This window comes from Heliconius melpomene, chromosome 16, assembly GCF_056956725.1.
Source record: "Heliconius melpomene rosina isolate 202511_hmr_F chromosome 16, ASM5695672v1, whole genome shotgun sequence".
Classification (NCBI taxonomy): Eukaryota; Metazoa; Arthropoda; class Insecta; order Lepidoptera; family Nymphalidae; genus Heliconius; species Heliconius melpomene.
In genome coordinates this window covers 11,290,403-11,312,119 of record NC_140404.1, presented here as the reverse complement: position 1 = coordinate 11,312,119, position 21,717 = coordinate 11,290,403, and the positions used below count along the sequence as shown (strand labels likewise).

The following is a 21,717-nucleotide window of genomic DNA, read 5'->3' as shown; positions in this document are numbered from 1 at the left end:
TAAAATTAAAAATTTAGACAAAAATATTTCATTGAACACGTGTTTCTAATAAACCATTATTTGAATTCACCCCTAAGGGTCCAAATAAGCAGGCGAAGCTGCGCGCGCCCTCTAGTTTAGGTATAAAATAGCTATATGTATTTATTAATGTAAGTAAAGGTTCGAAGCTCCATAAGTACATGGACGCATTCAAACACAGTTGATCTCCGAAGTTCAATAGTAGAATTCCAAAAAAAAAAATAAAATGCCTAAAATATGTTTAATTATTAGGAAGGACACTTGGATTAATATTTAATAAATAAAAAAAAATACAATAATAAACACTTTTATAGTCACATCTTACAAAACAATCATAAATACATAAATACGTATAAAAACATATTAATTAGCGCTGGTCAATAATAAAATCAATATCTTAACGAAGATGTTGTTGAAGCCAACTACGGTAAGTGCTGATTCTGACGAACACGTCGGGAGCTGCGTGTGCGCAAGCGATACCCCAAGAGACGATACCTATTTGCTCATTGCGATCCGTGCGTAGAAGAGCGCTGCCAGAATCACCCTGTAAAGAAGTGGAAATTTTATGGACATTTATTTAGCTTCACGCTGTACCCCGCACATAGCAGAGTAGGCAGAGGGAACCTAGTTAAGAGGCACCTATTCTTATTACGGGACTTTCGTTTGACACTTTTCGCCGAGTATTGAAGGTGTTTAGTGGCGGAACTCATCACCAGAACTCGTTACCAGAGTGAGGAAATGAAAATCTTAAATATTTAATTTCTTCGAATGGGAATCGAACCCACGACTTGTCACGTAAGCTCTGCGCCACAACTGGCCTCAATTATTATTTAATGTGTGCGAGTGGGTTTTAATTTAATTTGTTGAATGTTAAGATCCTTTCCTACAGGATATGTTAAATAATAATTATGCTGTATTGAACGTATTCTCTACTTACTACATGAATCTCTAATACTCAAAAAGGCCCTAAAAGATGAAAACGGAGTGACTTATCACTAACAAAAAAAAAGCAAAAAACAACTTATGAAAAATTTAAAAATCACTTACATTGCAGGTACCATGACCAGCAGAATGGAAGGTACAGAGTTCCAATTCGGGATCCACGTGGGGAATGTTATTCCTCTCCAGCTCAATGGCTCTGCGAGCCACTTCTGATACACAGAAGTCACCATCGACAACTTGGGCGTTAAGTCGCAACAAATTAGTAGAAATATGTCCACCTTCCTGAAATATGCAAAAATATAATCGTTTTAATTTAAAGTACAATTATCGCTTCTACAGCCAGATACTGTCCCACTGTGCCACAACGGCCTATTCAATACATATAATGATCATAACTTACAGAGGTTCTTCCCCATCCAGTGACAGTAGTAGGCACTCCTGCGCCAACGAAGTCGTAGCCCAAATTGATCAACTTAACATTACTACTGAGACCGATATTAGAAATGGCTACCAAAATACCGATATCGTTTTTAGCGACGCTACGGTCGAACAAGGGGTGAGTGATATTATGGGTGAATTCTATTGGAGTTCCGCCTGAGTAATAGTTGGTTGTGCCCACTATGCCTCGTAGATTTCTGTAAATAATAGAAAATGTATATACGAGTATGTGATAGGTTTTCTAAATAACTGTAGATTAAAAAATATTAACTTTGTTTTATATTACGACACTTTAAAAACGTTCATTTTGAGTTTAAATCTTAATAGAGTCAACTTTCTTTTAGTAAGCACTAAAATATATTTGACATAAAAATATCAAGCGAATTGCAACAGAGTAAAAATAGTTTTAACATACTGACAGACGGATAAATAGAAAGATAATTGTGACTTTCAATAGCAAAAGAAACAGAAGAACAGAAGAACAAATTACCTGCTTAAACCATAGTTATACAAAGAATCAATACAATGAGCGGCAGTCAGGACATGTCTGACAGAAACCAGGGAAGCTCCACAGACTAAACTCCTGAACATAAGTCCACTAGTCAAAGCTACCATATAGGGAGTACTGCCAGCTGGAGTTCCACCCACGATACGAGCCGATGTATCGGTGTGGAAATATATGGACATATCATCCTTGAATGCTGGGAAAGCTGAAACATAAAGTCGAAGTCAAATAACTTCTTTAAAACAGTAAGTTAAATACTTAATTTTTTGAATCTCAATTAATTTACCACTAATTCATTAAAGTTAATAGACACATATGTAAATAGAATAGAATATAAGATTGAAATTGGTCTCAATAGTGTAAAGAATAACAGGTTTAAATTTAGCTTAGGAGAACTGCCTACGACCATTTTCTAACAAGGATGAAATAAAAATTTTGATAACAGCTCGTGATCATGTTTAGTTCTTGTTTTAATGGCGAAAGTACAAGAGAGGCGACATATGAAATGAATATCAATGCGAAATTATAAATAGGTAGATAAGGTGATGTATGTTATATCAATACATACTATATATTAATTGTCTTATCATAATTAATTATTATATTTACGTCATTATTTTTTTTACATGATTTACAAAAGAAAGTCTTATCGTATCATCCGCTCGATATCCGCTATCAGCTCCGTCTATCCGAAAATATTACTAATCTTTTTTTTTTCGAGCTTTCCACTGTATCTCGCGTATAACAGGGTAGGCAGAGGGAAGAGAGGGTTAAGATACTTCGTTTCCCATTTTCTCCATCTTACAAAAAAGGAGATCCAACATTGCGTCAACGAATTTCAGCAACATTTAGGCAAAATGGCCATGGAAAATTTCGAATGGCCATTTGCCCAATGTTTCTTCCTTTAATAACCTTATCTTATCTACTTTATGATTAAGCAAAATAATAACAATTAAAAGACTAATAACTGTTTTCTAATTAATTCAAATTTTCCGTTAATTTAATTATTCTTGATACATAATTCTTTTTTCAACTTTCTTAAGAAGAATTTTTGACAATTTAGGCGAGCGTTACAGCGTATTTGAGGGTGCCCTTTCAACTTATAGGTACTTCTTCTCTCCGTAACGCGATGGGTATCTTGGGTGGGTAAGGGTATATGGGATACGAAGTACTTTCTTGTATGAAACACAAATAAAATAATTTTCTTACCGTAACTGCCAATAAGCAGATTTAAAAATATTACTCCAACTCCAAGTTTGAACGCCATTTTCGGACGAAGGCAGTGGACTAGATTCGTTAGAATATATTTCACTTTTATAAAAATATACTAATAATCTGATAATAATAATCACAGATAATTAGTATGATTATTAATACGATTGTAAGTTACTTGTAACATATCGTATAAACTATATATTTAAACAATTTAAAAATAGTTAACAAGAGTTTTTATTAAATTCAACACATAATTGTTTTGGAATAAAAAATCTTATAGTGATACGTTTATTATTTTTAAATATCTTTATTATTAATAATACACATTCAACGTGTTGTTTGTTGGATCCAATCTAGGTAAGCACTGACTCTTGTGAACATATCAGGAGCTGAGTTGGCACAAGGAATACCCCAAGAAACTATACCAACTTGTTGACCATTATCTCTTCGAAGTAAAGCACTTCCGGAGTCGCCCTGGAACAGAATGATTGTATTAATAACTCAACCCATTGCTTTGTCTTATTTCCAAATAAAATACTTTAGTTCGTCGAGTGAAAAGCGCAGTGTTTTTCCATTTACAAACGGATACAACTTGTACCAACATTATATTATTTCATTTATGTAGTTCTTACTTTTTTAAAATTATTATAACAAAATTTATACATAAAAGTATAACCTCTAGGCAACACATTTTAAAACACCACAGCCTCAATGCAAGTGGCCTATATCAGAGACATAAGAAGACACTCTGTGCCACTAAAGACATTTTCCATTTTCCACTGAATTCTTGTACTACGTGTTGAGTAACGGAAAACAACTCGTTTCACTGCCACGAGTAGAAATCGGCGGGTTCGATTCCTACTACCTGTCGAGCTTACAGTTATTATTAAATAATAAATATCTATAGTAAAACCTTAAGGTGATCATAGATTTATACTCACATTGCAGGTTCCGTGTCCAGCAGAATGGAACGTGCAGACCTCAAGGGCGGGGTCCACTACAGGCGCTCCTCTAACGTTAAGTTCCAAAACTCGTTGAGCTACTTGTTTTACACAAGTTTCTCCATCGATTATTTCAGCATCTAGTTGTAATAGAACAGCTGAAATCGCTCCACCTGCCTGCAGAAAAAAATAATGTTGCGGATAATATTATTTAGTTCTAAAATATAAAATATAAATAAAGTGGCGTGGTTGAGCAGGGACACCAGTGTGTAACTGTAAACGCGACTGGCTGTGGGTTCGATTACCGACTCAAGGAAACGCCAAGGAATAAAAATATTTAAATTAATTTAATTTTTCCATTCTGATAAAGGAACAAAGCTTTGTATCGAGTCCACTACTTATGAAGTGAATTTTTGAAAACTAGGCAGTGTGTAGGTAACGGCGTGTTAACACTGGGTTCCCTCCGCCCATCCTGCTATTCGAGAAAAAACGTGATGAAAAATGACAACTTACGCGGGTTCTTCCCCATCCATTGACACTAGTAGCGACTGCAGCGCCTGCCCAATCGTTACTTATACTGACAAGTCCGACAGTACTGCTCAGACCAATATTGGCGCTTGACTCTAAAATGCCGATGTCGTTCTTCAAAATTGGTAAAGGCATGTAGCTGGGGTGGATGATACCACGAGAGAAGACCACTTGAGAGCCTCCTGAATTCCAACGATTGGTCCCTACGACACCTCGGAATGATCTGTAAGATAGACGTTTTGATTTTTTATATCAATAATAAATTCAAATGCTACTTTTATTTAATCATTGTATAATGATGATTTACCTATTTCGTTGCCAGCCCAGCAATATTGATTACATTAAGGAAAAATATAATTAAATAAAAAGCAAAATTAACCCTCGTGTATTCGGCGGAAAGTGGGTGACGGACATTTCTTAACACTAGGTTTCTTCTGTCTACCATACTGTGTGCCTGACACAATGTGAAATTAACAAAAAAAAGCTTCTTAAATGGTATCGTAAATTTAACTACTGTTTTTGTGAGGGCCGCGGAATTAATGGTTCTTAATTAAAATCGGCTTTTAGGGTCCAAGAAGGTAATACGCAAAACATGGAAGTTTTATTTAAAAATAGAACTTATATAAAAATGGTGGTCACGATGCATAATAAAGAAGGAATTAACAAATATAACACCGCGGCCGTAACCACATCTGTTCGGGGATAAATAAAAATACAAACATTAAATATAACTAAAAGAAATAAATGAATACTTACGATAGCAAGTTACTCCCGATAGATACAGGTACGATACAATGAGCTGCAGTCAGGACATGTTTATTCGTTATCAAGGAACCCCCACACATTAAACCCCTGATAAGAACTCCACTAGTAAGTGCCACCATGTGGGGCACTGTACCCGCTACCGTACCTCCGACGATACGAGCGCTGGAGTCCGTGTGGTCGAAGAGGGAAACATCCTGTTGAGCTGGTAAGGCTGAAAAATTGTTTATGTTAGTATTTGCACACCCATCCTTTTTTCCTACATAACAGTGTAGGCAGAGGGAACCTAGTGTTTAGATTCTCATTTTCCGCTCAATTTTCAAGACATTGTAGCTTGTTGAATGGTGTCGGAAGCGATCCTACAGCCGGCGCGTTAACAGTGCCTGGCGGCGTAACAAGTGCTGATTCGAGTTATTAAAGATATTACAGGGTAGGCAGAAGGAACCAGGATAATGTTAAGATTCCCTCCTGAAGAGGTCCTGGTTCCTTCTGCCTACCCTGCTTTCTACCTAATCCTACGTTCCTATAAAGGTAGTTTCGGCAGACCAGAGCAAGGAAATGAAAATATAAAAATATTTCATTTTCTCGAATGAAAATCGAACCCACAACCTGTCACGTTTACCCCTGCACCACAACTGATCAAATTAAATAAACTAAGTAATGCGTGACGAAATCATGATATCTATACACCTTCATAAATTACACAATAAAAAACTAATACTATGTGACGGCCCAAATCAATTGCGTAAAAGATTTAACCCAATAATCAATAAACATGTATTGCATTGTTCAATTCATATGATAATCTATCGGCTTAACAGATTATGATAATAATACCTTATTGCACACAAAATAATTAACAAATCATCAAAAAAATGCATACATGTTCAAATAAAATATTATAAGAAGGAAAAGGTAGAAAGGTCAAAAAAATATCAGTTCCTAATCACGGAAGAAAACATATACGAGTATAAAGTAATTTTCAACATAGATTATATTTGTAGGGCGTTCCGTTGATTACGTATACATACATATATCGAGATAAAAAGCCACCTGGAGGCGCATTGTCCTAAGACGTGGACTGGCGTGTTGAAATTCAACGCAGGACTTTGCCCTATTACTAGAGAGAGGAAGTTTAAATAATTCATTCCTTTGAGTAGGAATCGAAATGACGCCACAATGACCTATATACATCAAGGCAATATTATCGGTGATGGTAATGGGGTTAAATCTCATTGATGCAAAATGGGGATAAACCAAGGGAATAAATTATCCTACCTCAGCTTATTAAACTCGATATACAAAATAGAAATACATACGTCATACACATACATTATACATAGTTAAAATAAAAAATAACTGAATGAATTGCGGTGTTAAGTTCCGCCATTCAACATGCACTGTGTGCATGAACTTATGTGCCTTTATGGGGAACGGCATGTCTTAACAGTGTCTTTCCAGGTTCACTAAAAACAAATAAAAAAGAAACTAAAAAATTAAAGAACTTACCATAACTTCCAACAAATAGGCCCAAAACTAACAATCCAACTGTAAACTTCATTTTAATATGTTTTGCATAATTATTTTTTCTCGGTCTTATATACAAATACCAGATTAATAATTGTATTGTTATCTATGATAATTATGATCGATTATTACTATAACGTAACCATGTTACTAAATATAACTAAACTATAACTATTTAATTAAAGTGTTTTTTGTATGTCTGATATTTAATTTTTGAGATATATATATATATTATGTAGCAGATCTTAATTTTTAAGAAAAGTCAATAAAATTTTACAAATAGAATACAAAAATCAAATTATTACGAGAAAAAACTACATAGCCTTAAATGGATTCACCGTGTCTGTTTCCGTTTCGTTGCAGGGTGAGAGGTCAGAGTGGTGCTGGGACTTGCTACTCAAGTGTAGATTTAAAATAATATTCCAGCTCCTACGATACCTAACAATTAAATTCGACTTTTTATTTTGTTAAAAATTCTTGAAAGTTATGATATTTCATATTTAATGTCTAGGAACTATGTTCTTTCGTTTTCCACTCGAATATGACGTTAGTTGTAAAGGTATTACCAAACGAAAATATGAATAAAAATACCTACAACCTACAAGTCAGTGTAAAAAAAATGTTTGAAGTACAATTTGTTAACAGCTATGGAGTAGGATCTTTGGGTACTGTGGTACTTAAATTGTTTAATTTCAAAATCTATACATTGTTTCAATAAAATTATTTTAATTTTGTGTCAGATAATTTCTCAATGAAAGTCTTTAATGTAATTTCTTATTAAAGTAAATAATTAACCAAGCAAAACAGCAAGAGTGAGCTAGTCTATTCGTTCACGCAGGGCAAACCCAAATCTGGTGTAGGTGCCTCAAGCGGATACGATATCATAATATATTTGGATCAAAAGTACGTGTGCACGGGTCGTCGCAAAGTACTCTGGTAAAAGAATCATAGAAATTATTAAAAAAAAAAAGTTCATCATTTTGAATACAAAATCTGAATTAATTAAGAGTACTCTTAGAAAATAATTCCAAAATTAAAGCTTTTTGAGACATCGGCTTCGCGTTTCCTAGATGATTTGTAATATTTATATTTAAAACAAATATATAATATAATCTGGAATGATGAATTGCAGCATTAGTTTCAATCACTATTAAATTATAAAATTTAAAGATACCAAGCTCTGTGATCATCATCAAAGTAAAGCTGATTGTAAATGAAGGAGGAGAAATTGTCCATTTTATAGATTTGTAATATTTCGTAATATTCACTCCAACACCGACAAAGTTGAAGCTCAAAGAGACAATATATAATCGGATCGGCTGAGTTTATTACACGTGGGCCACGAATAGGGGCCGCGACGCCTGACAAGTATCTACAAAATTTCGGCATGGTTAAAAGAGTTGATTATTTTTGGAGAGTATGAAATTATGATTTATAAACTATGAGAAACTATGATTTTTAACCGAAACTAAAATTTCAGACGGGCACTAAAAATATCATTAACTTACATATGGTACTGGTACTCGTATTTTTAAGCTTTAACCTGAATTCCTCCTAGGATACCTAGAGAGACCGGAGTGCCAAAGCTACGTGCTACGGTCTCTGCATACTATAAAGTGGATATCATCAATCTCCTCATGTATGCCCTCTGGGATGTTCCTCCCTCTACCTCCGATACGACTCAGTACTCACTCACTTGCTTCATAAATACTTTTTACTATTCTTTTGACTTCAATGTCTTAGCAGTTTAACTACTTTAGTAATATTTAAAAAAAACTATATTTTTTGTAGGGAACGGAGTGTCTTAACACTTGGTTCCCTCTGCCTACCCTGCTGTGTGCGGGATACAGCGTGAAGCTGACAAACTAAATTATAACGACTAATTTAGAACTCAATGTAAATTACGAAAGTAGGTAAGTAGGAATAACCATTTTTGGATAATTTAATAAATACATTTATTAGAAAGCAAAAAAGACTTATACATTAAAACGATCATTGTTAATATCTTAGTTCATGTTTGATACGATCCAGTCACGGTAAGCGCCGACTCTGACGAACATGTCGGGGGCGCCTCGAGCGCAGGGGAGTCCCCAGGAAACTATGCCTACTTGTTGGCCGTTGTCAGCTCGTGTTAGAGCACTGCCAGAGTCACCCTGTAAAAATATTTATATAAATAATAATTGTAATGAATAAGAATTGTTGTAGAGTGTATACAAATTTGTCAGGTAAGTTGAAGCTGCTTTAATTTGATTAAATTCTTAACAAATAATCATTAATATCGATATATAAATAAATGGATTACCTACAAGAATATAAATACTACAAGTTGTAACAAGCGCTTAGAATTTTCACATGATAAGAAAATAGCGTATAGCTTAATTGGCTTGTAATTGTCTTGTAAATATCTCCAACAAAATCGATTTCAAATTCTACAAAGCGCCTTTTTCCAATAATATTTACTAAAAATATTCCTTTTTCCCGAGTAGAAGGAACAGAGATTACCTATCCAATTTGAAACATTGCATTTTGAGTGATGGAACTCAATTCATCCTCTCAAGTAGGCATTCAACACATACCCAACACGCTTAGCGCCAGAATAATTCATAAAAATGATTGATGAATGATGATGAGATAATAAAACTTACGTTGCAGGTTCCCTGTCCTAAAGCGAGGAAAGTACAGATTTCAAGACTGGGATCAACAATAGGGACGCCTGTAAATTTCAATTCAACACCTTTTCTTGCTACTTCTGTGATACAAAAGTTGCCATCGATGGTTTGGGCGTTATGTTGTAATAAATTTGTGGAAAGAGATCCTCCAGTCTGGAAGTAACAATATTTTATATAAAAATTAAATGAAAAACCATGGTGTACTGCAGGTTGACAGGCAGTACGTTTAGTTAGGCGTCTTTTGATTATTTATTGTCTTTTGATTGCGTTGACTTTGAACCTTAATTTTTTTCTGCCCTCAGCGCGATCTCGACATAAATGATCGTGACAGACGGACAACAAAGTCATCCTATAAGAGTTCCGTTTTTACCTTTACAGAACCTTAAAAGTATTTTTCAAAAAAATATTTGCTCATTAAACACAAACTTACACGGGTAGCTCCCCATCCTGTGACTCTTGTATTGACTCCGGCTCCAACCCAATTCCAGTTCAAGGGGACAATACCGACAGAATTACTCATAGCGATGTTTGAGCTAGCTACTAGCATACCGATGTCGTTCTTCAAAATAGGTAGAGGTTGGTAGTTTGGATGGTTGACACCACGAGAGAAGCTAATCTGAGTACCTCCTGAGCGCCAGCTGTTACTGCCGACGATACCTCGTAGGGATCTGTAACAAAAACAATATTAATTTAAATAACTATGTTTCTTGTATTAACAAGAAATTGAAAATACAATCCAAATTCCAATCTATTAAACTTTGTGTGAAAGCTCTTTAAATATAAATGTGATTTTTACAGTCGTGATTTTTTTTAAATATTTGTAACTGTATAAAAGCGTGTGACTAGAAACGAGACGATGTGGGTTCGGGGGATGAATTATTATTTTTATTTCTTTGCACTGGGCAAAGCGCGGCGTTGTGTTTCGCCACTCAACACGCAAGTCCTTAAAAAATCAGCAGGTCATCGGAAAGTGGGGAATGGAGGGTATCTTATTTAATGGGGATGTCTTAACTCAGGATCCCCTTCCTTTCTGGGAAACATATCGTGAGGCTAAAAAAGCACTTACGAGCTCACAGCACCGTTGTTGCTCAGCGATGAAGTAAGACAGTGAGCAGCAGTCAGGATATGTCGGTTCGAGATAATTGAAGCACCGCATACTAAATTTCTGACCAAGACTCCCCCAACGAGGCCCACCATGTGTGGAGTGACGCCCGCAGCCTGTCCTCCGACGATACGGGCCGAGCTGTCTGTATGGTCGAAGAAAATGGACCAATCCTCTTCGACTGGAAATGCTGTAACAATTTGTTTTGTTTAATTGACTTCATGGTTTAGGTAACGACAATGTACGGCGTAAAGTTCCGTATCTCGTAACGTAGTGCCTATACTGGATTTCCTCCGGATTCCCTGCTATTTGCAGGATATAGTGTCAAAACAATTTGTTTTAGTGAATTTTCTATCGCCGTACTACGAAATGTACCTATATATATAACGACGTATTGTATAGTTAACATTTTTTATTGATAGTTATTACATTATTATGACGTTTCTGCTATTTGGCTGATTGTAGTGATTGATGATTTTTTTTGTATCGAATCGGAGGACCGTGTCTACGCACGTATTCAGCATTCGAAAAGTTTGTATGGATATTAAAATGTTTAGACTAATGTTAATTTCCACCATCCAACATAAAAATCAAAATCCATATTTTCATTCCAAACTAGCGACCACTTTGTGGCTTTGCCCCGCTTAAACTACATAGGTAATTATATATTTACCAATCTGCCTTGTTTTCGTTTTCTAATAATATCATTTTAAAAACATTATCTATACCTTTGCACATTAAATTATCTATCTATACCTATATAGAAAAGTAAAATTAAAGCTTATTCAATAAAACTGCCATTTAAAACAACTTTGTCGATTTCTTTAAAACTGTATAACTTTTTTATTTATAAACTGATTGAAATAAAATTAAATACTACGTGTTGGGTAAGCATGCTAAAATAATAATGAGATTAACGTGCACAAACGCACGGACTAACAGACAAAAACTTTAAACAAACATTATTTTTGGTTTCAATACGCCATTAAACGCTGCTAACATTTTCTGATTCTACCTTAAAAAGTTAACAAATATCGACGAACTACGTCAAGTTGGGTATCGTTGAATATGTATTCAAAAATGATTGTTAGGTTCCTTGGATTATTTTTCATTTTAAGAAACGGCTTAAACGACCTTTAACCATTCTTGCTGATTTTTGTACTTACAATAAGTACATAAATATACCTGTAGTACCTATATCTGTTTATATATTTGTGTCATGTGTGTTTCAACACGATGCCCCTAATGCAGTGGTGGTAGCAGTAGCAGCCCACTGTTAGAGGAGCGGATTATTTTTAAATTGACGTAAACGCTGTTATCCCTACTGGCTTTTACAATGATACCGAGTGGGTAGGGTAGAGGGTACTCTGTCCCTGAAAAATTTCTCGGCTCGCGTCCATCAAACGGATTTTGTAATAAGTAATTATTACAAAAAATGTGAAACATTAAAAATATGTTTAAAATCTAAAAACAAGCACAATAGTTAATTAAAATTAATAATTGGGACCTATTGCTTACCCATAAAATCTACATAAGAAAAGCTCGTAAAATCTAAATTAGTTAAAGAAAATGTCCCAACTGTTAATCCTAATGAACTGTTGCGCTTCGTTTTTTCTTTTTAGTTTTTTACAATTGGGTTTTTGTTTATAATATTATCGAATGAGCAACTTTCAGCAGTCACCTGGAGACAGGCCATGTACAACGCAATTTATCTACTCACCATTGCTGCCAATCAATGCACACACAACCAGTAAACCAGCTAACTTGAACGCCATCTTGAGCACTCTGTAATGAATAATCTTTTTACCTGCTTTTATATTATTTGGTTCATACTAATAATCTCATGATTATTATCACTTCTAATTTGATAGATTAACACAATCAAAGTTAATTACATTAGTCACAGGTACTAGTTGAACTCTGGTAGGTATTATTTTAATCTAGGGTATGTAAGGGTACATTTCAAAATTCATAACCAAGATATTCTCTAGCTGTCTTTAAGATTCCGTAACAGAACCATTTGTAGCCTGTCCGTATGTCAAAACCATTTATCTTAAGATCGCGTAGATATATCTGGTGAATCCCAATCCTTAGAAGCCCAGAAAATATCAAGCTTCTATTTCAATCAGAAAAAATTAAGCTTCTAAGCAATCAAAATATACATTTTTGCATCATTTTTGATGCAAAATCTATAGGGTACTCCAAAATCCAAAATCTATAGGGTAGCCCAGAAAATATCAAGCTTCTATTTCAATCAGAAAAAATTAAGCTTCTAAGCAATCAAAATATACATTTTTGCATCATTTTTGATGCAAAATCTATAGGGTACTCCCCATGGACCTGGAGTCATGAAAATTGGCACAAAATGTGAACTTACAACAACGGAAAATTAAAAGTCCAAAAAGTAAACATTTTTAGGTAAGTATTTCATAAAAAACTATTACAACGTTATGTTTGTAGTTAATTTCATACAAAATGAGTGCATATATACACAAAATTTCCTTTACCTATATTTTTACTTAAAAGTTTATCAACTTTTATAAGTTATACTTCTCCTTAATTTGAATTTTCATAATTATAATCTTGAAAATTTACAGAAATCTCCTAAGTGGGCGAATCTAAGTTTCACTTTATCGATATTTATTTTAGAGATTTGATGAAAAAAGTTAATATACAAATTTTATGTTTTGACTCGACTGGAGAATGGAATTTATTGACGACTTCACGCTGTATTACGCATGTAGCAGGGTAGGCGGAAGAAATCTAGTGTTAAGACACTCCGTTCCGCATTTTCCGCAGAATTCTGCGAAGTTGCGTGATGAACGCAAATTAATCATCGTGTTAACACTAAGTTTCCTCGGCTCGGTCTGCCCTGCCTATACCTATGCAGAATAAAGCGTGAAACTGATAAAAAAATTAAACAACCTGATTTGTCTTTTTTCAATAATAAACGCAAGCAATAATTACCTTATTCGAATTAACTCTTAATCTCCGGAAGCGTCTTCATATCATTAGATACAAAAAGAAGCTATCTCTTTTATTTATGTATACGTGATTAGATAAACTACGTTATTCATATTTAATATATAAGATAAGGCCTTAAGAAAATATTTATCTATTTAGGAAAATCCATTTCAAACAATTACTTTCAATATAAGGTAAGTATTACGCCACTATCCTACCTAATATCCTATGGCGGCCTTGGTATTTTTCTCAAAATTTCATTAAACGATTTGGACATCAGCTAGCATCTACAGCTAGTACTAGTTCAAGAACAATTTTGAAAACTTTATACATGTGGTATCAGTTAAATATAACGATTTATTGGACTGCTAAACTTAAAAATTACAAGTAAGAAGAATGTTATTATAATTAATTAATTAATCTGCGTCCCTGCGGTTAATTCGGACGATGCTACGCCACTCCTTTATTTTCGCGAGTACAACGTCGAAGTTGCAATGATTTTTCATTAAAATTTTTTTTTAGAATATTAAAATAAAAATAAATAAAATGAAAAAATAGGCCAAGGCACAAAGTGTGACTGCAAAATCGACCTGTTGTGGGTCCGATCCCCACTCATGGAAATGAAATATTTATTTCAATTTTTTATTATTTTTATTTCTTCTTCCTGGTGTCGAGGCAAAGCGCGGCGTTGAGTTCCGCCACTCAATACGCAATGCCTCTAGGTTCCCTCTGCCTACCCTGCTGTGTGCGGGATACAGCATTAAGATGATTTGATTTGATTCTAATAAATATTTTTTTTAAGAAATCGACAGCTATTATATAAATTTACATTATACAAAATCAAAAATATTTATATTATTTTGTTGATTAATAATTCTGAATCAGAAGCGCCCACTGATAAAAAAAATAATTTGAGTTATTTATACAGATTAAAATTATTATGAATATTGAGTGGCGAAATTCAAGGCTGCGCTTTTATTTGTTGTGAGCGGGAATCGAATTCGCTGCCGTCGCATTTTCAATCACAGGCTCTGACACTACGACGACGGCCTCTGGCTCAAGAGTTGAACTAATTAAATTTTTTATTAATCTATAGTTTATATGGGAGAACGTGGTTCCCTAGAACTATTAGACCAAATTAAAACGTTAGAAATATTTTAGTGTTGGATAGTATTTATCGAGGAAAAATAAAAATAGCAAGGAACGGAAAGAGATTAGGGCGAAGTTTTCAAGAAATTCTCTCTCATCCTTCAAATTAGGCGGTGAATTTGTTTGAGTTTCTGCCAATTTAAAGTTATGGTAGTTGTTCGGAATCATGTCTTCACAAATCTAACACATCAAAAAAAATCTAATCTAATCTAAAATGTAATCTTACAAAAAGAAATCAGATTTACACAACATATTTACTTTTTAATTTACAAAGACAATGCTTGTATTGTCAAAAAGTTATCATATATCAAGTAGAGCCAAGTTTTTAATTCTATAGGTCCCAACTCTACGTGCAGTCGTGGCGTGCACGACATTACACGAACACACTACCTACTAGGGAACTTAGAATAAAAAACTTAGCTGTACATGAGACTGATTTTGACAGTATGTACCTATATCATAGCTATATCGAAAATTATATAAAACTAGCGGACCCGGACGCGGCTACGCCTGCTTGAAATATAAGAATATAATTTCTATAGAAGTATAATTTCAATCTAGATGAAATGCTAAAAGTGACTATTATATTTATTTTCATAAGGATGACGGATATCAAAATGACGCGGTAACGCGGAACGCGGTCGCGTAGCGACGACGGTTGTTGTGACATTGCAGAATAAATTGCATGTCAAATTAGAAAGTATTTTAATTTATTAGTATATATGTGTAATGTAATATTATATAGCCTATAGCACTTCTGAAGAATGCAGCTTTCATACAAAACAAAAACAAAGTAAATCGATCCAGTAGATCCAGAGATCTTAGCGTTCAAACAAACAAACAAACAAACTCTTCCGCTTTATTATATTAGTATAGATAAAAAAAATGAAACCAAAAATAAATTCAAATCATTTATTAATCATTATAGCTAGCATAATCATGATTTGTATCTGCTTGTCAATCATCGTGTGTTCTGTTCTATCCAGCTTCTGTAAGGGCTGATTCTGGCGAACATATCGGGGGCGCCCCGAGCGCAGGGGATTCCCCAGGAGACTATGCCTATCTGCTGGCCGTTGTCTGCACGGATCAAAGCACTGCCGGAGTCACCCTGTATATCGAGAGATTATCATTAAAAAATGTTCGAACCCATACATAAAAAAAATAATCTGTTCTTAAGCCAAAAAATATACCATTGTAGTGATTATTATAAGTTGTGAGTAAGTCGAAATAAAGCGTTGGCTTACGCAGTTGTGATCGGACATTAAACGTGTACAAATCAGTTGGCATTTTATTCTTCTATTATCTCGAAAATACTACAAATTGGCGACGAGGGACTTACCGACGTTTGCAACAACGTGTATAAAGTGCATTTCATTATAAATTTTCGAGGATAATACGAAAATGGTTTGATAATACGTTTTTTGGGAGTACACTCGGTTACGATCACCACTCGCAACAATGGGATATTTATATCAGTCGGTTTAAGCAATATTGTACAGCTAACAATATTAGCGAGGAGAACGATAAAGCAGGAGTGAAACGTCGAGCCCTGTTATTGACATCTTTTGCTGAGGACACGTACCGGATAGCGAAAGACTTGGCCTACCCTACGGACTTGGAAAATATAGAATATGATACGTTATTGCAGAAGCTCACCAGTCATTTCGTGGTAAAGAAAAGTACGTTTGCGGAACGATACGTATTTTATAAAGCGGAACAGCATCCTGGGGAAGACCTAACGAATTGGGCGGCTCGAGTTCGCAGCCTAGCGCAGCATTGTGAGTTCAAATCAGATCTTGACACCGCTTTAAGGGATAGATTTGTGTTGGGACTAGAAAATAATAAGGAAAAAGAGAAATTGTTCGCAGAAAATATTGAAACGTTGACATTTAATAAAGCTCTGGAGTTAGCAACAAATATTCGATGTGCACGGTTAGCATTGCATAGCGCGAGCATCGAACCTGTGACTTCGCATCGCCACGCGACGGCGACGGACGCATCCGGCGCCACCGAGGTGTTCGCGGTGCGAGCACGAGCAGCGGCGACGGCGAAGTTGAATAACGTGAAACCGGTTTGTGCAGTGTGCGGCTACAGGAATCATAGCAAAAATGAATGTCGTTTTGCTAATTATACGTGTCGCAAGTGTAATACGAAAGGACATCTACAACGCATGTGCGGGAAACAAATTACTAAATATAATAATATTTTTTTTAGTAATGATGAGAACGACATCGAAAAAGGTGATTTAAATAGTTTTAATATTAAGTGTATAAACGGAGCGCCGATGACGGAAACAGTTTTAATCGGTAGCGAGCGATTGTTGTGTGAGTTAGACAGCGGCAGTGCCGTCTCCGTGTTGCCCCAACACGTGTACGAGCGATGTTTCGCGGGGCGGGCCGAGTTGCAATCGTGTCGTGTAGTATTAAATTGTTATAATGGCAGTAAAATGCACCCTTTAGGATTTATAGTGGTGCCTGTTGAATATGAAGGTCACACACAAATGTTGAAAATATATGTTTTAAATTGTTCTGTGCATCAGCCGGTACTTTTAGGTCGAGATTTTATAAGTGCGTTTAATTTACAGTTATGCAGGATGACGTGTCATAGTATAACGGATGATAAAGTATGTATCGGTTTGACAGAAACATTTAAAAAGCTATTTGTGGATGAATTAGGCCGTTTTAATAAATATAAAATTACACTAAAAATTAAGCCAAATTCGCAACTTAAGTTTTTTAAGCCCCGACCAGTTCCTTTCGCTTTAAAGCCAAAAGTGGAGTCAGAACTAAAAAGGTTAGTGAGTTTAGGTATTTTAGAAAAAATAGACCATTCAGATTTTGCTACTCCTATAGTACCGGTTTTAAAGGCAGACGGAAATGTACGGATTTGCGGGGATTTTTCAGTTACGTTAAATAAAGTTTTATACACGGACAATTACCCATTACCGAGAATAGAAGAGCTATTTTCTAAATTACACGGTGGGGTCGAATTTTCAAAAATCGATCTGTCTAGGGCCTATAACCAGTTAGTTCTAGACGATTCTAAAAATTTAACGTGCATTAATACTCATAGGGGGTTATTCCGTTTTAATAGATTAGTGTTTGGATTAGCTAATGCACCTTTTATATTTCAACGGGCAATGGAGCAGTTATTGTCTGACATAGAAGGAACGTGTACCTTTTTAGATGACATATTAGTAACGGGGCCCACTAAAACTATACATTTAGAAAGATTAGAATTAGTCTTAAGTAGGTTACAAGATGCGGGGCTACGATTAAAGCGGGATAAATGTGAATTTTTTAAATCTTCAGTGGAATATTTAGGTTTTATAATTGATAAAAACGGGCTGCACAAGTCAAATCAAAAAATAAAAGCAATACTCGATGCTCAGTGTCCAAAAAACGCCAGTGAGTTGAAATCTTTTCTCGGGATGGTTAATTATTATAGGTGTGTCGTTCCAAACACGTCGAGCATTTTGAATCCGTTGCATTCATTATTAAAAAAAGGCGAGCCGTGGATTTGGGGGAAGTTACAGAATGATGCATTTACGAAAATTAAGAAGGAATTGATATCGGATCGAGTTTTAGCACACTATAACCCCGAGTCGACGACGATAGTGACGGCGGATGCGGGGCCCGCGGGGCTGGGCGCTGTGCTCGCGCAGCGGCAGGCGGACGGCTCGGAGCGCGTGGTGGCGTACGCGTCGCGGTCTTTGTCTAAGGCGGAACGTAATTATGCACAAATACAGAAAGAAGCGACGGCGATAGTATTTGCGGTAAAGAAATTTCACCACTATTTGTACGGACGTACGGTTCCATTTACGTTACGCACTGATCATAAGCCGTTGTTATCGATTATCGGAACAAAAAAAGGCATTCCTGAACTAGCCGCAAACCGTTTGCAGCGTTATGCGTTATTCCTATCAGCGTATAATTATAATATAGAATTTGTTAAGGGTGAAGATAATACAGCTGATTTTTTATCGCGGTCTGTGCCCATTGGATATAACATTGAGATAGACGATAAGGAAATGGATAAGTCTAGTATTGTAAATTTTGTATCGGATATTTTTTTAAAACCTGTAACTGTTAATGAGATTAGGAAGGAGACTGAGAGAGATGAAGTTCTAAAAATAGTGATTAATCACTTAAAAAATGGGTGGCCGCGTAACGTGAATGACGTGAAACTGAGACCTTATTTTTTGTGTCGTTTAGAATTGTCTTTAGAAAATGGTTGCTTGTTACGGGGACATAAGATTATAATTCCAGCAGTTTTTCGAGATAGGTTATTAAATGAATTACATTCCTCTCATTTCGGTATAGTAAAGATAAAAACGGAAGCCAGGAATCGTATGTGGTGGCCTAATATAGATAAACAGATTGAAGAAAAGGTAGGTTCATGCAGCTCGTGTGCATCTTTCCGCAGTTCCCCGCCTCGAGCTCCACTGGCTCCCTGGCCTTATCCTGAACGTCCATGGGAAAGAGTACATCTAGATTTTTTTGCGTTGCACGAAAAAAATTTTCTTATCGTAGTTGACGCACATTCCAAGTGGATAGAATGTTATCCTATGTCTTCCACAAATAGCGACGCTGTTATAATGAAGTTGTACGAATTATTTAGTAGATTTGGTTTAGTTCATACTCTTGTTACAGATAACGCAACGAATTTTTCTTCGAGTCAGTTTAATCATTTTTGTATAAGTAATAATATAAAACATGTCACGATTGCACCTTATCATCCGGCATCAAATGGCCAAGCGGAAAACACGGTTAAAACTGTTAAAAAGGCACTAAAAATTATTTTAAAAACTGAGTCTAACCAAAGAAATATAAACGTAAAATTATTAAAATTTTTGTTTGATTACAGAAATTCAACACATTGCACTACGGGATATTCACCCGCAGAACTAATGCTCGGAAGGAAGTTGTTTTCCACATTAGATTTTTTGAAAGATACTCGAACGTCACCTAATTCGATGTCGTTGGCATCTGCTGCCAAAGCAGCAGTTACCTATAAACAAGATTTACAAAGTAAACAATATGGCGGTGTACGCAATGTTTGTTTTAACGTAGGTGACCAGGTTTTAGTTAAATATTTTTATTATAATGGAAATAAATGTACATGGCATTTAGGAGTAATTAAAAGTAAGATTGGTTCTAGACTTTTTATGGTATACATTCCAGTGTTAAATTTATTAATTAAGAAACATTTTGATCAATTGTTAAAGTATACGGGTGTAACTTGTGTTCCAAAAACAGATGATGTTGACCCAGTAGCGAATTCTGAAACTACATTGGATCAAGTGGGAGAGGATCAAGTTATCGGAGGCAACAGAATCATCGGATCCTGATGTTCTAATTAATGTAGATTCAAATTCTAGGATGGGCACTAAACAGGCACTACCTGTTGTTGATAAAAATGATCTCATGTTACCTGGTGAGGACACTACTCCAGTGTCCGTCACGGCCGAGAGTGGTCGGAGGTATCCTGTTCGTAAGACACGGAATCAAAAAAATGTAAAATTGTAATAAAACTAATAGGTTATTAATTTCGATTACTTGTCAATTGGATAATTGTTTTTATTTGTATATTTTTATATTATTGGTGGAGGGATGTAGTGATTATAATAAGTTGAGGGTAAGTCTAAATAAAGCGTTGGCTTACCCAGTTGTGATCGGACATTAAACGTGTACAAATCAGTTGGCATTTTATTCTTCTTTTATCTCGAAAATACTACAACCATAAATCCACATTTTGAATACTATTTAAATAGTAGCATATAAGCATAGCAATAAAGACATAATCATATGTCATTATTTGAAATTTTTGTTTGTTTGTTTGTTGTGAGTTGTTGTTGTTTTCTTGTTTATTCCAAGTATAACAATTTCAAACTGTTAACAATACTACAAAATATTTTAAGGAACTATTGGAAATAAATGTCATTCGGCAAATATGTGTATTGAATAATATTATGTTCTCCGTTACGTTAAAACAAAACGCAGCGTTAAACACCGCCACCGCAAAACACTCACATTGCAAGTTCCTCGGTTAGCAGCTAAGAACGTACAAATCTCAAGGTTGGGGTCCACTGCGGGGACGTTTCTGAAGCCGAGCTGTGCGGCGATGCGCGGCACTTCCGTCCTACATACGTTACCGTCGATGGTGGTAGGATGTAGTTCCATCAGTACAGCTGATATTGAACCACCGGCCTGGAAATAAAATGAAAATGTTGTTTTAATATGTTTGAAGTAGAAAAGCAGGTGCTAGCATTTTTTTCAGTTTCACGTCGTATCCTGCTTATAGCACTGAGGGGAGCTGAGGTAACCTAGTGTTAAGATACTCAGTTTCCTATTTTTCGCCGAATTTTTGAGGCATTGCATTTTGAGCTGCGGAACTCAATGTCACGTTTTTTGCCCTGTTACCAGAGCGAAGAAACTAACATATTAATATAAATATAATAAGTAATAATTCATTTCTCCGAGTTGGAGTCGAACTTACAATCGTCACGTTTACAGTCACATGCCACTGCGCCACGAAAGCTTCAATAAGGCTTCTAGAAATATCTTCTTTCTCATTTTTTTTTCAAAATATTCTTTATTCAAATAAGCAATTATTATAAGCACTTTTGAATCGTCGAATGAACATATGAACAAAAAGTTACCACCGGTTCGGAAGGCAGTTCTGCTGAGGAGAGCCGGCAAGAAACTCAGCAGTTGCTCTTTTCAAAATCAATGGTACAATCTATTACATTAGTTGGCAGCTATCCTGCATTACATTCAATAAACATTAATTCCATACATGTTTACCCTCTTTCTCAAACTTCTAACTTTGGAACTAGCTATCACACGCGGTTCTATGAAAATAACTAAATTTACATACATTCTAAATTCCCGAAGAAACTTGGATGAATCGTACAGGTTACTTAAAAACGGTTAACGTGATATAATATAACCTATA

The 21,717-nt window shown here is 35.3% G+C and overlaps 4 protein-coding genes across 4 annotated transcripts in view; all 4 read right to left on the bottom strand.

The window, feature by feature from the left end:
* Window positions 1–309: 309 nt before the first annotated feature.
* Window positions 310–3,223, bottom strand: LOC146531078 (chymotrypsin-1-like). The gene is made up of 5 exons (XM_085199446.1): window positions 3,113–3,223; window positions 1,889–2,108; window positions 1,361–1,595; window positions 1,066–1,242; window positions 310–562 (listed from the first exon to the last, which is right to left on the bottom strand). The coding sequence occupies exons 1-5, from the start codon at window positions 3,168–3,170 to the stop codon at window positions 416–418; spliced, it is 837 nt and encodes a 278-aa protein (XP_085055572.1). The 5' UTR covers window positions 3,171–3,223; the 3' UTR covers window positions 310–415.
* A 178-nt stretch (window positions 3,224–3,401) lies between these two features.
* LOC146531077 (chymotrypsin-2-like) lies at window positions 3,402–7,001 on the bottom strand. The gene is made up of 5 exons (XM_085199447.1): window positions 6,859–7,001; window positions 5,344–5,563; window positions 4,573–4,810; window positions 4,060–4,236; window positions 3,402–3,592 (listed from the first exon to the last, which is right to left on the bottom strand). The coding sequence occupies exons 1-5, from the start codon at window positions 6,908–6,910 to the stop codon at window positions 3,446–3,448; spliced, it is 834 nt and encodes a 277-aa protein (XP_085055573.1). The 5' UTR covers window positions 6,911–7,001; the 3' UTR covers window positions 3,402–3,445.
* A 1,870-nt stretch (window positions 7,002–8,871) lies between these two features.
* Window positions 8,872–12,513, bottom strand: LOC146531076 (chymotrypsin-2-like). The gene is made up of 5 exons (XM_085199537.1): window positions 12,368–12,513; window positions 10,612–10,837; window positions 9,976–10,213; window positions 9,522–9,698; window positions 8,872–9,029 (listed from the first exon to the last, which is right to left on the bottom strand). Exons 1-5 carry the CDS (start codon window positions 12,420–12,422, stop codon window positions 8,883–8,885), a joined length of 843 nt encoding a protein of 280 aa, XP_085055663.1. The 5' UTR covers window positions 12,423–12,513; the 3' UTR covers window positions 8,872–8,882.
* Window positions 12,514–15,658: 3,145 nt separating this feature from the next.
* The window catches only part of LOC146531075 (chymotrypsin-2-like), a 9,044-nt gene continuing 2,985 nt past the window's right edge, over window positions 15,659–21,717 (bottom strand). Inside the window, exons 3-4 of the mRNA XM_085199546.1 lie at window positions 20,793–20,969; window positions 15,659–15,868 (exon numbers count right to left, since the gene is read on the bottom strand). Coding sequence (XP_085055672.1) covers window positions 15,722–15,868; window positions 20,793–20,969 — 324 coding nt within the window. The 3' untranslated portion in view covers window positions 15,659–15,721. The remainder of the gene's footprint in view (window positions 15,869–20,792; window positions 20,970–21,717) is intronic.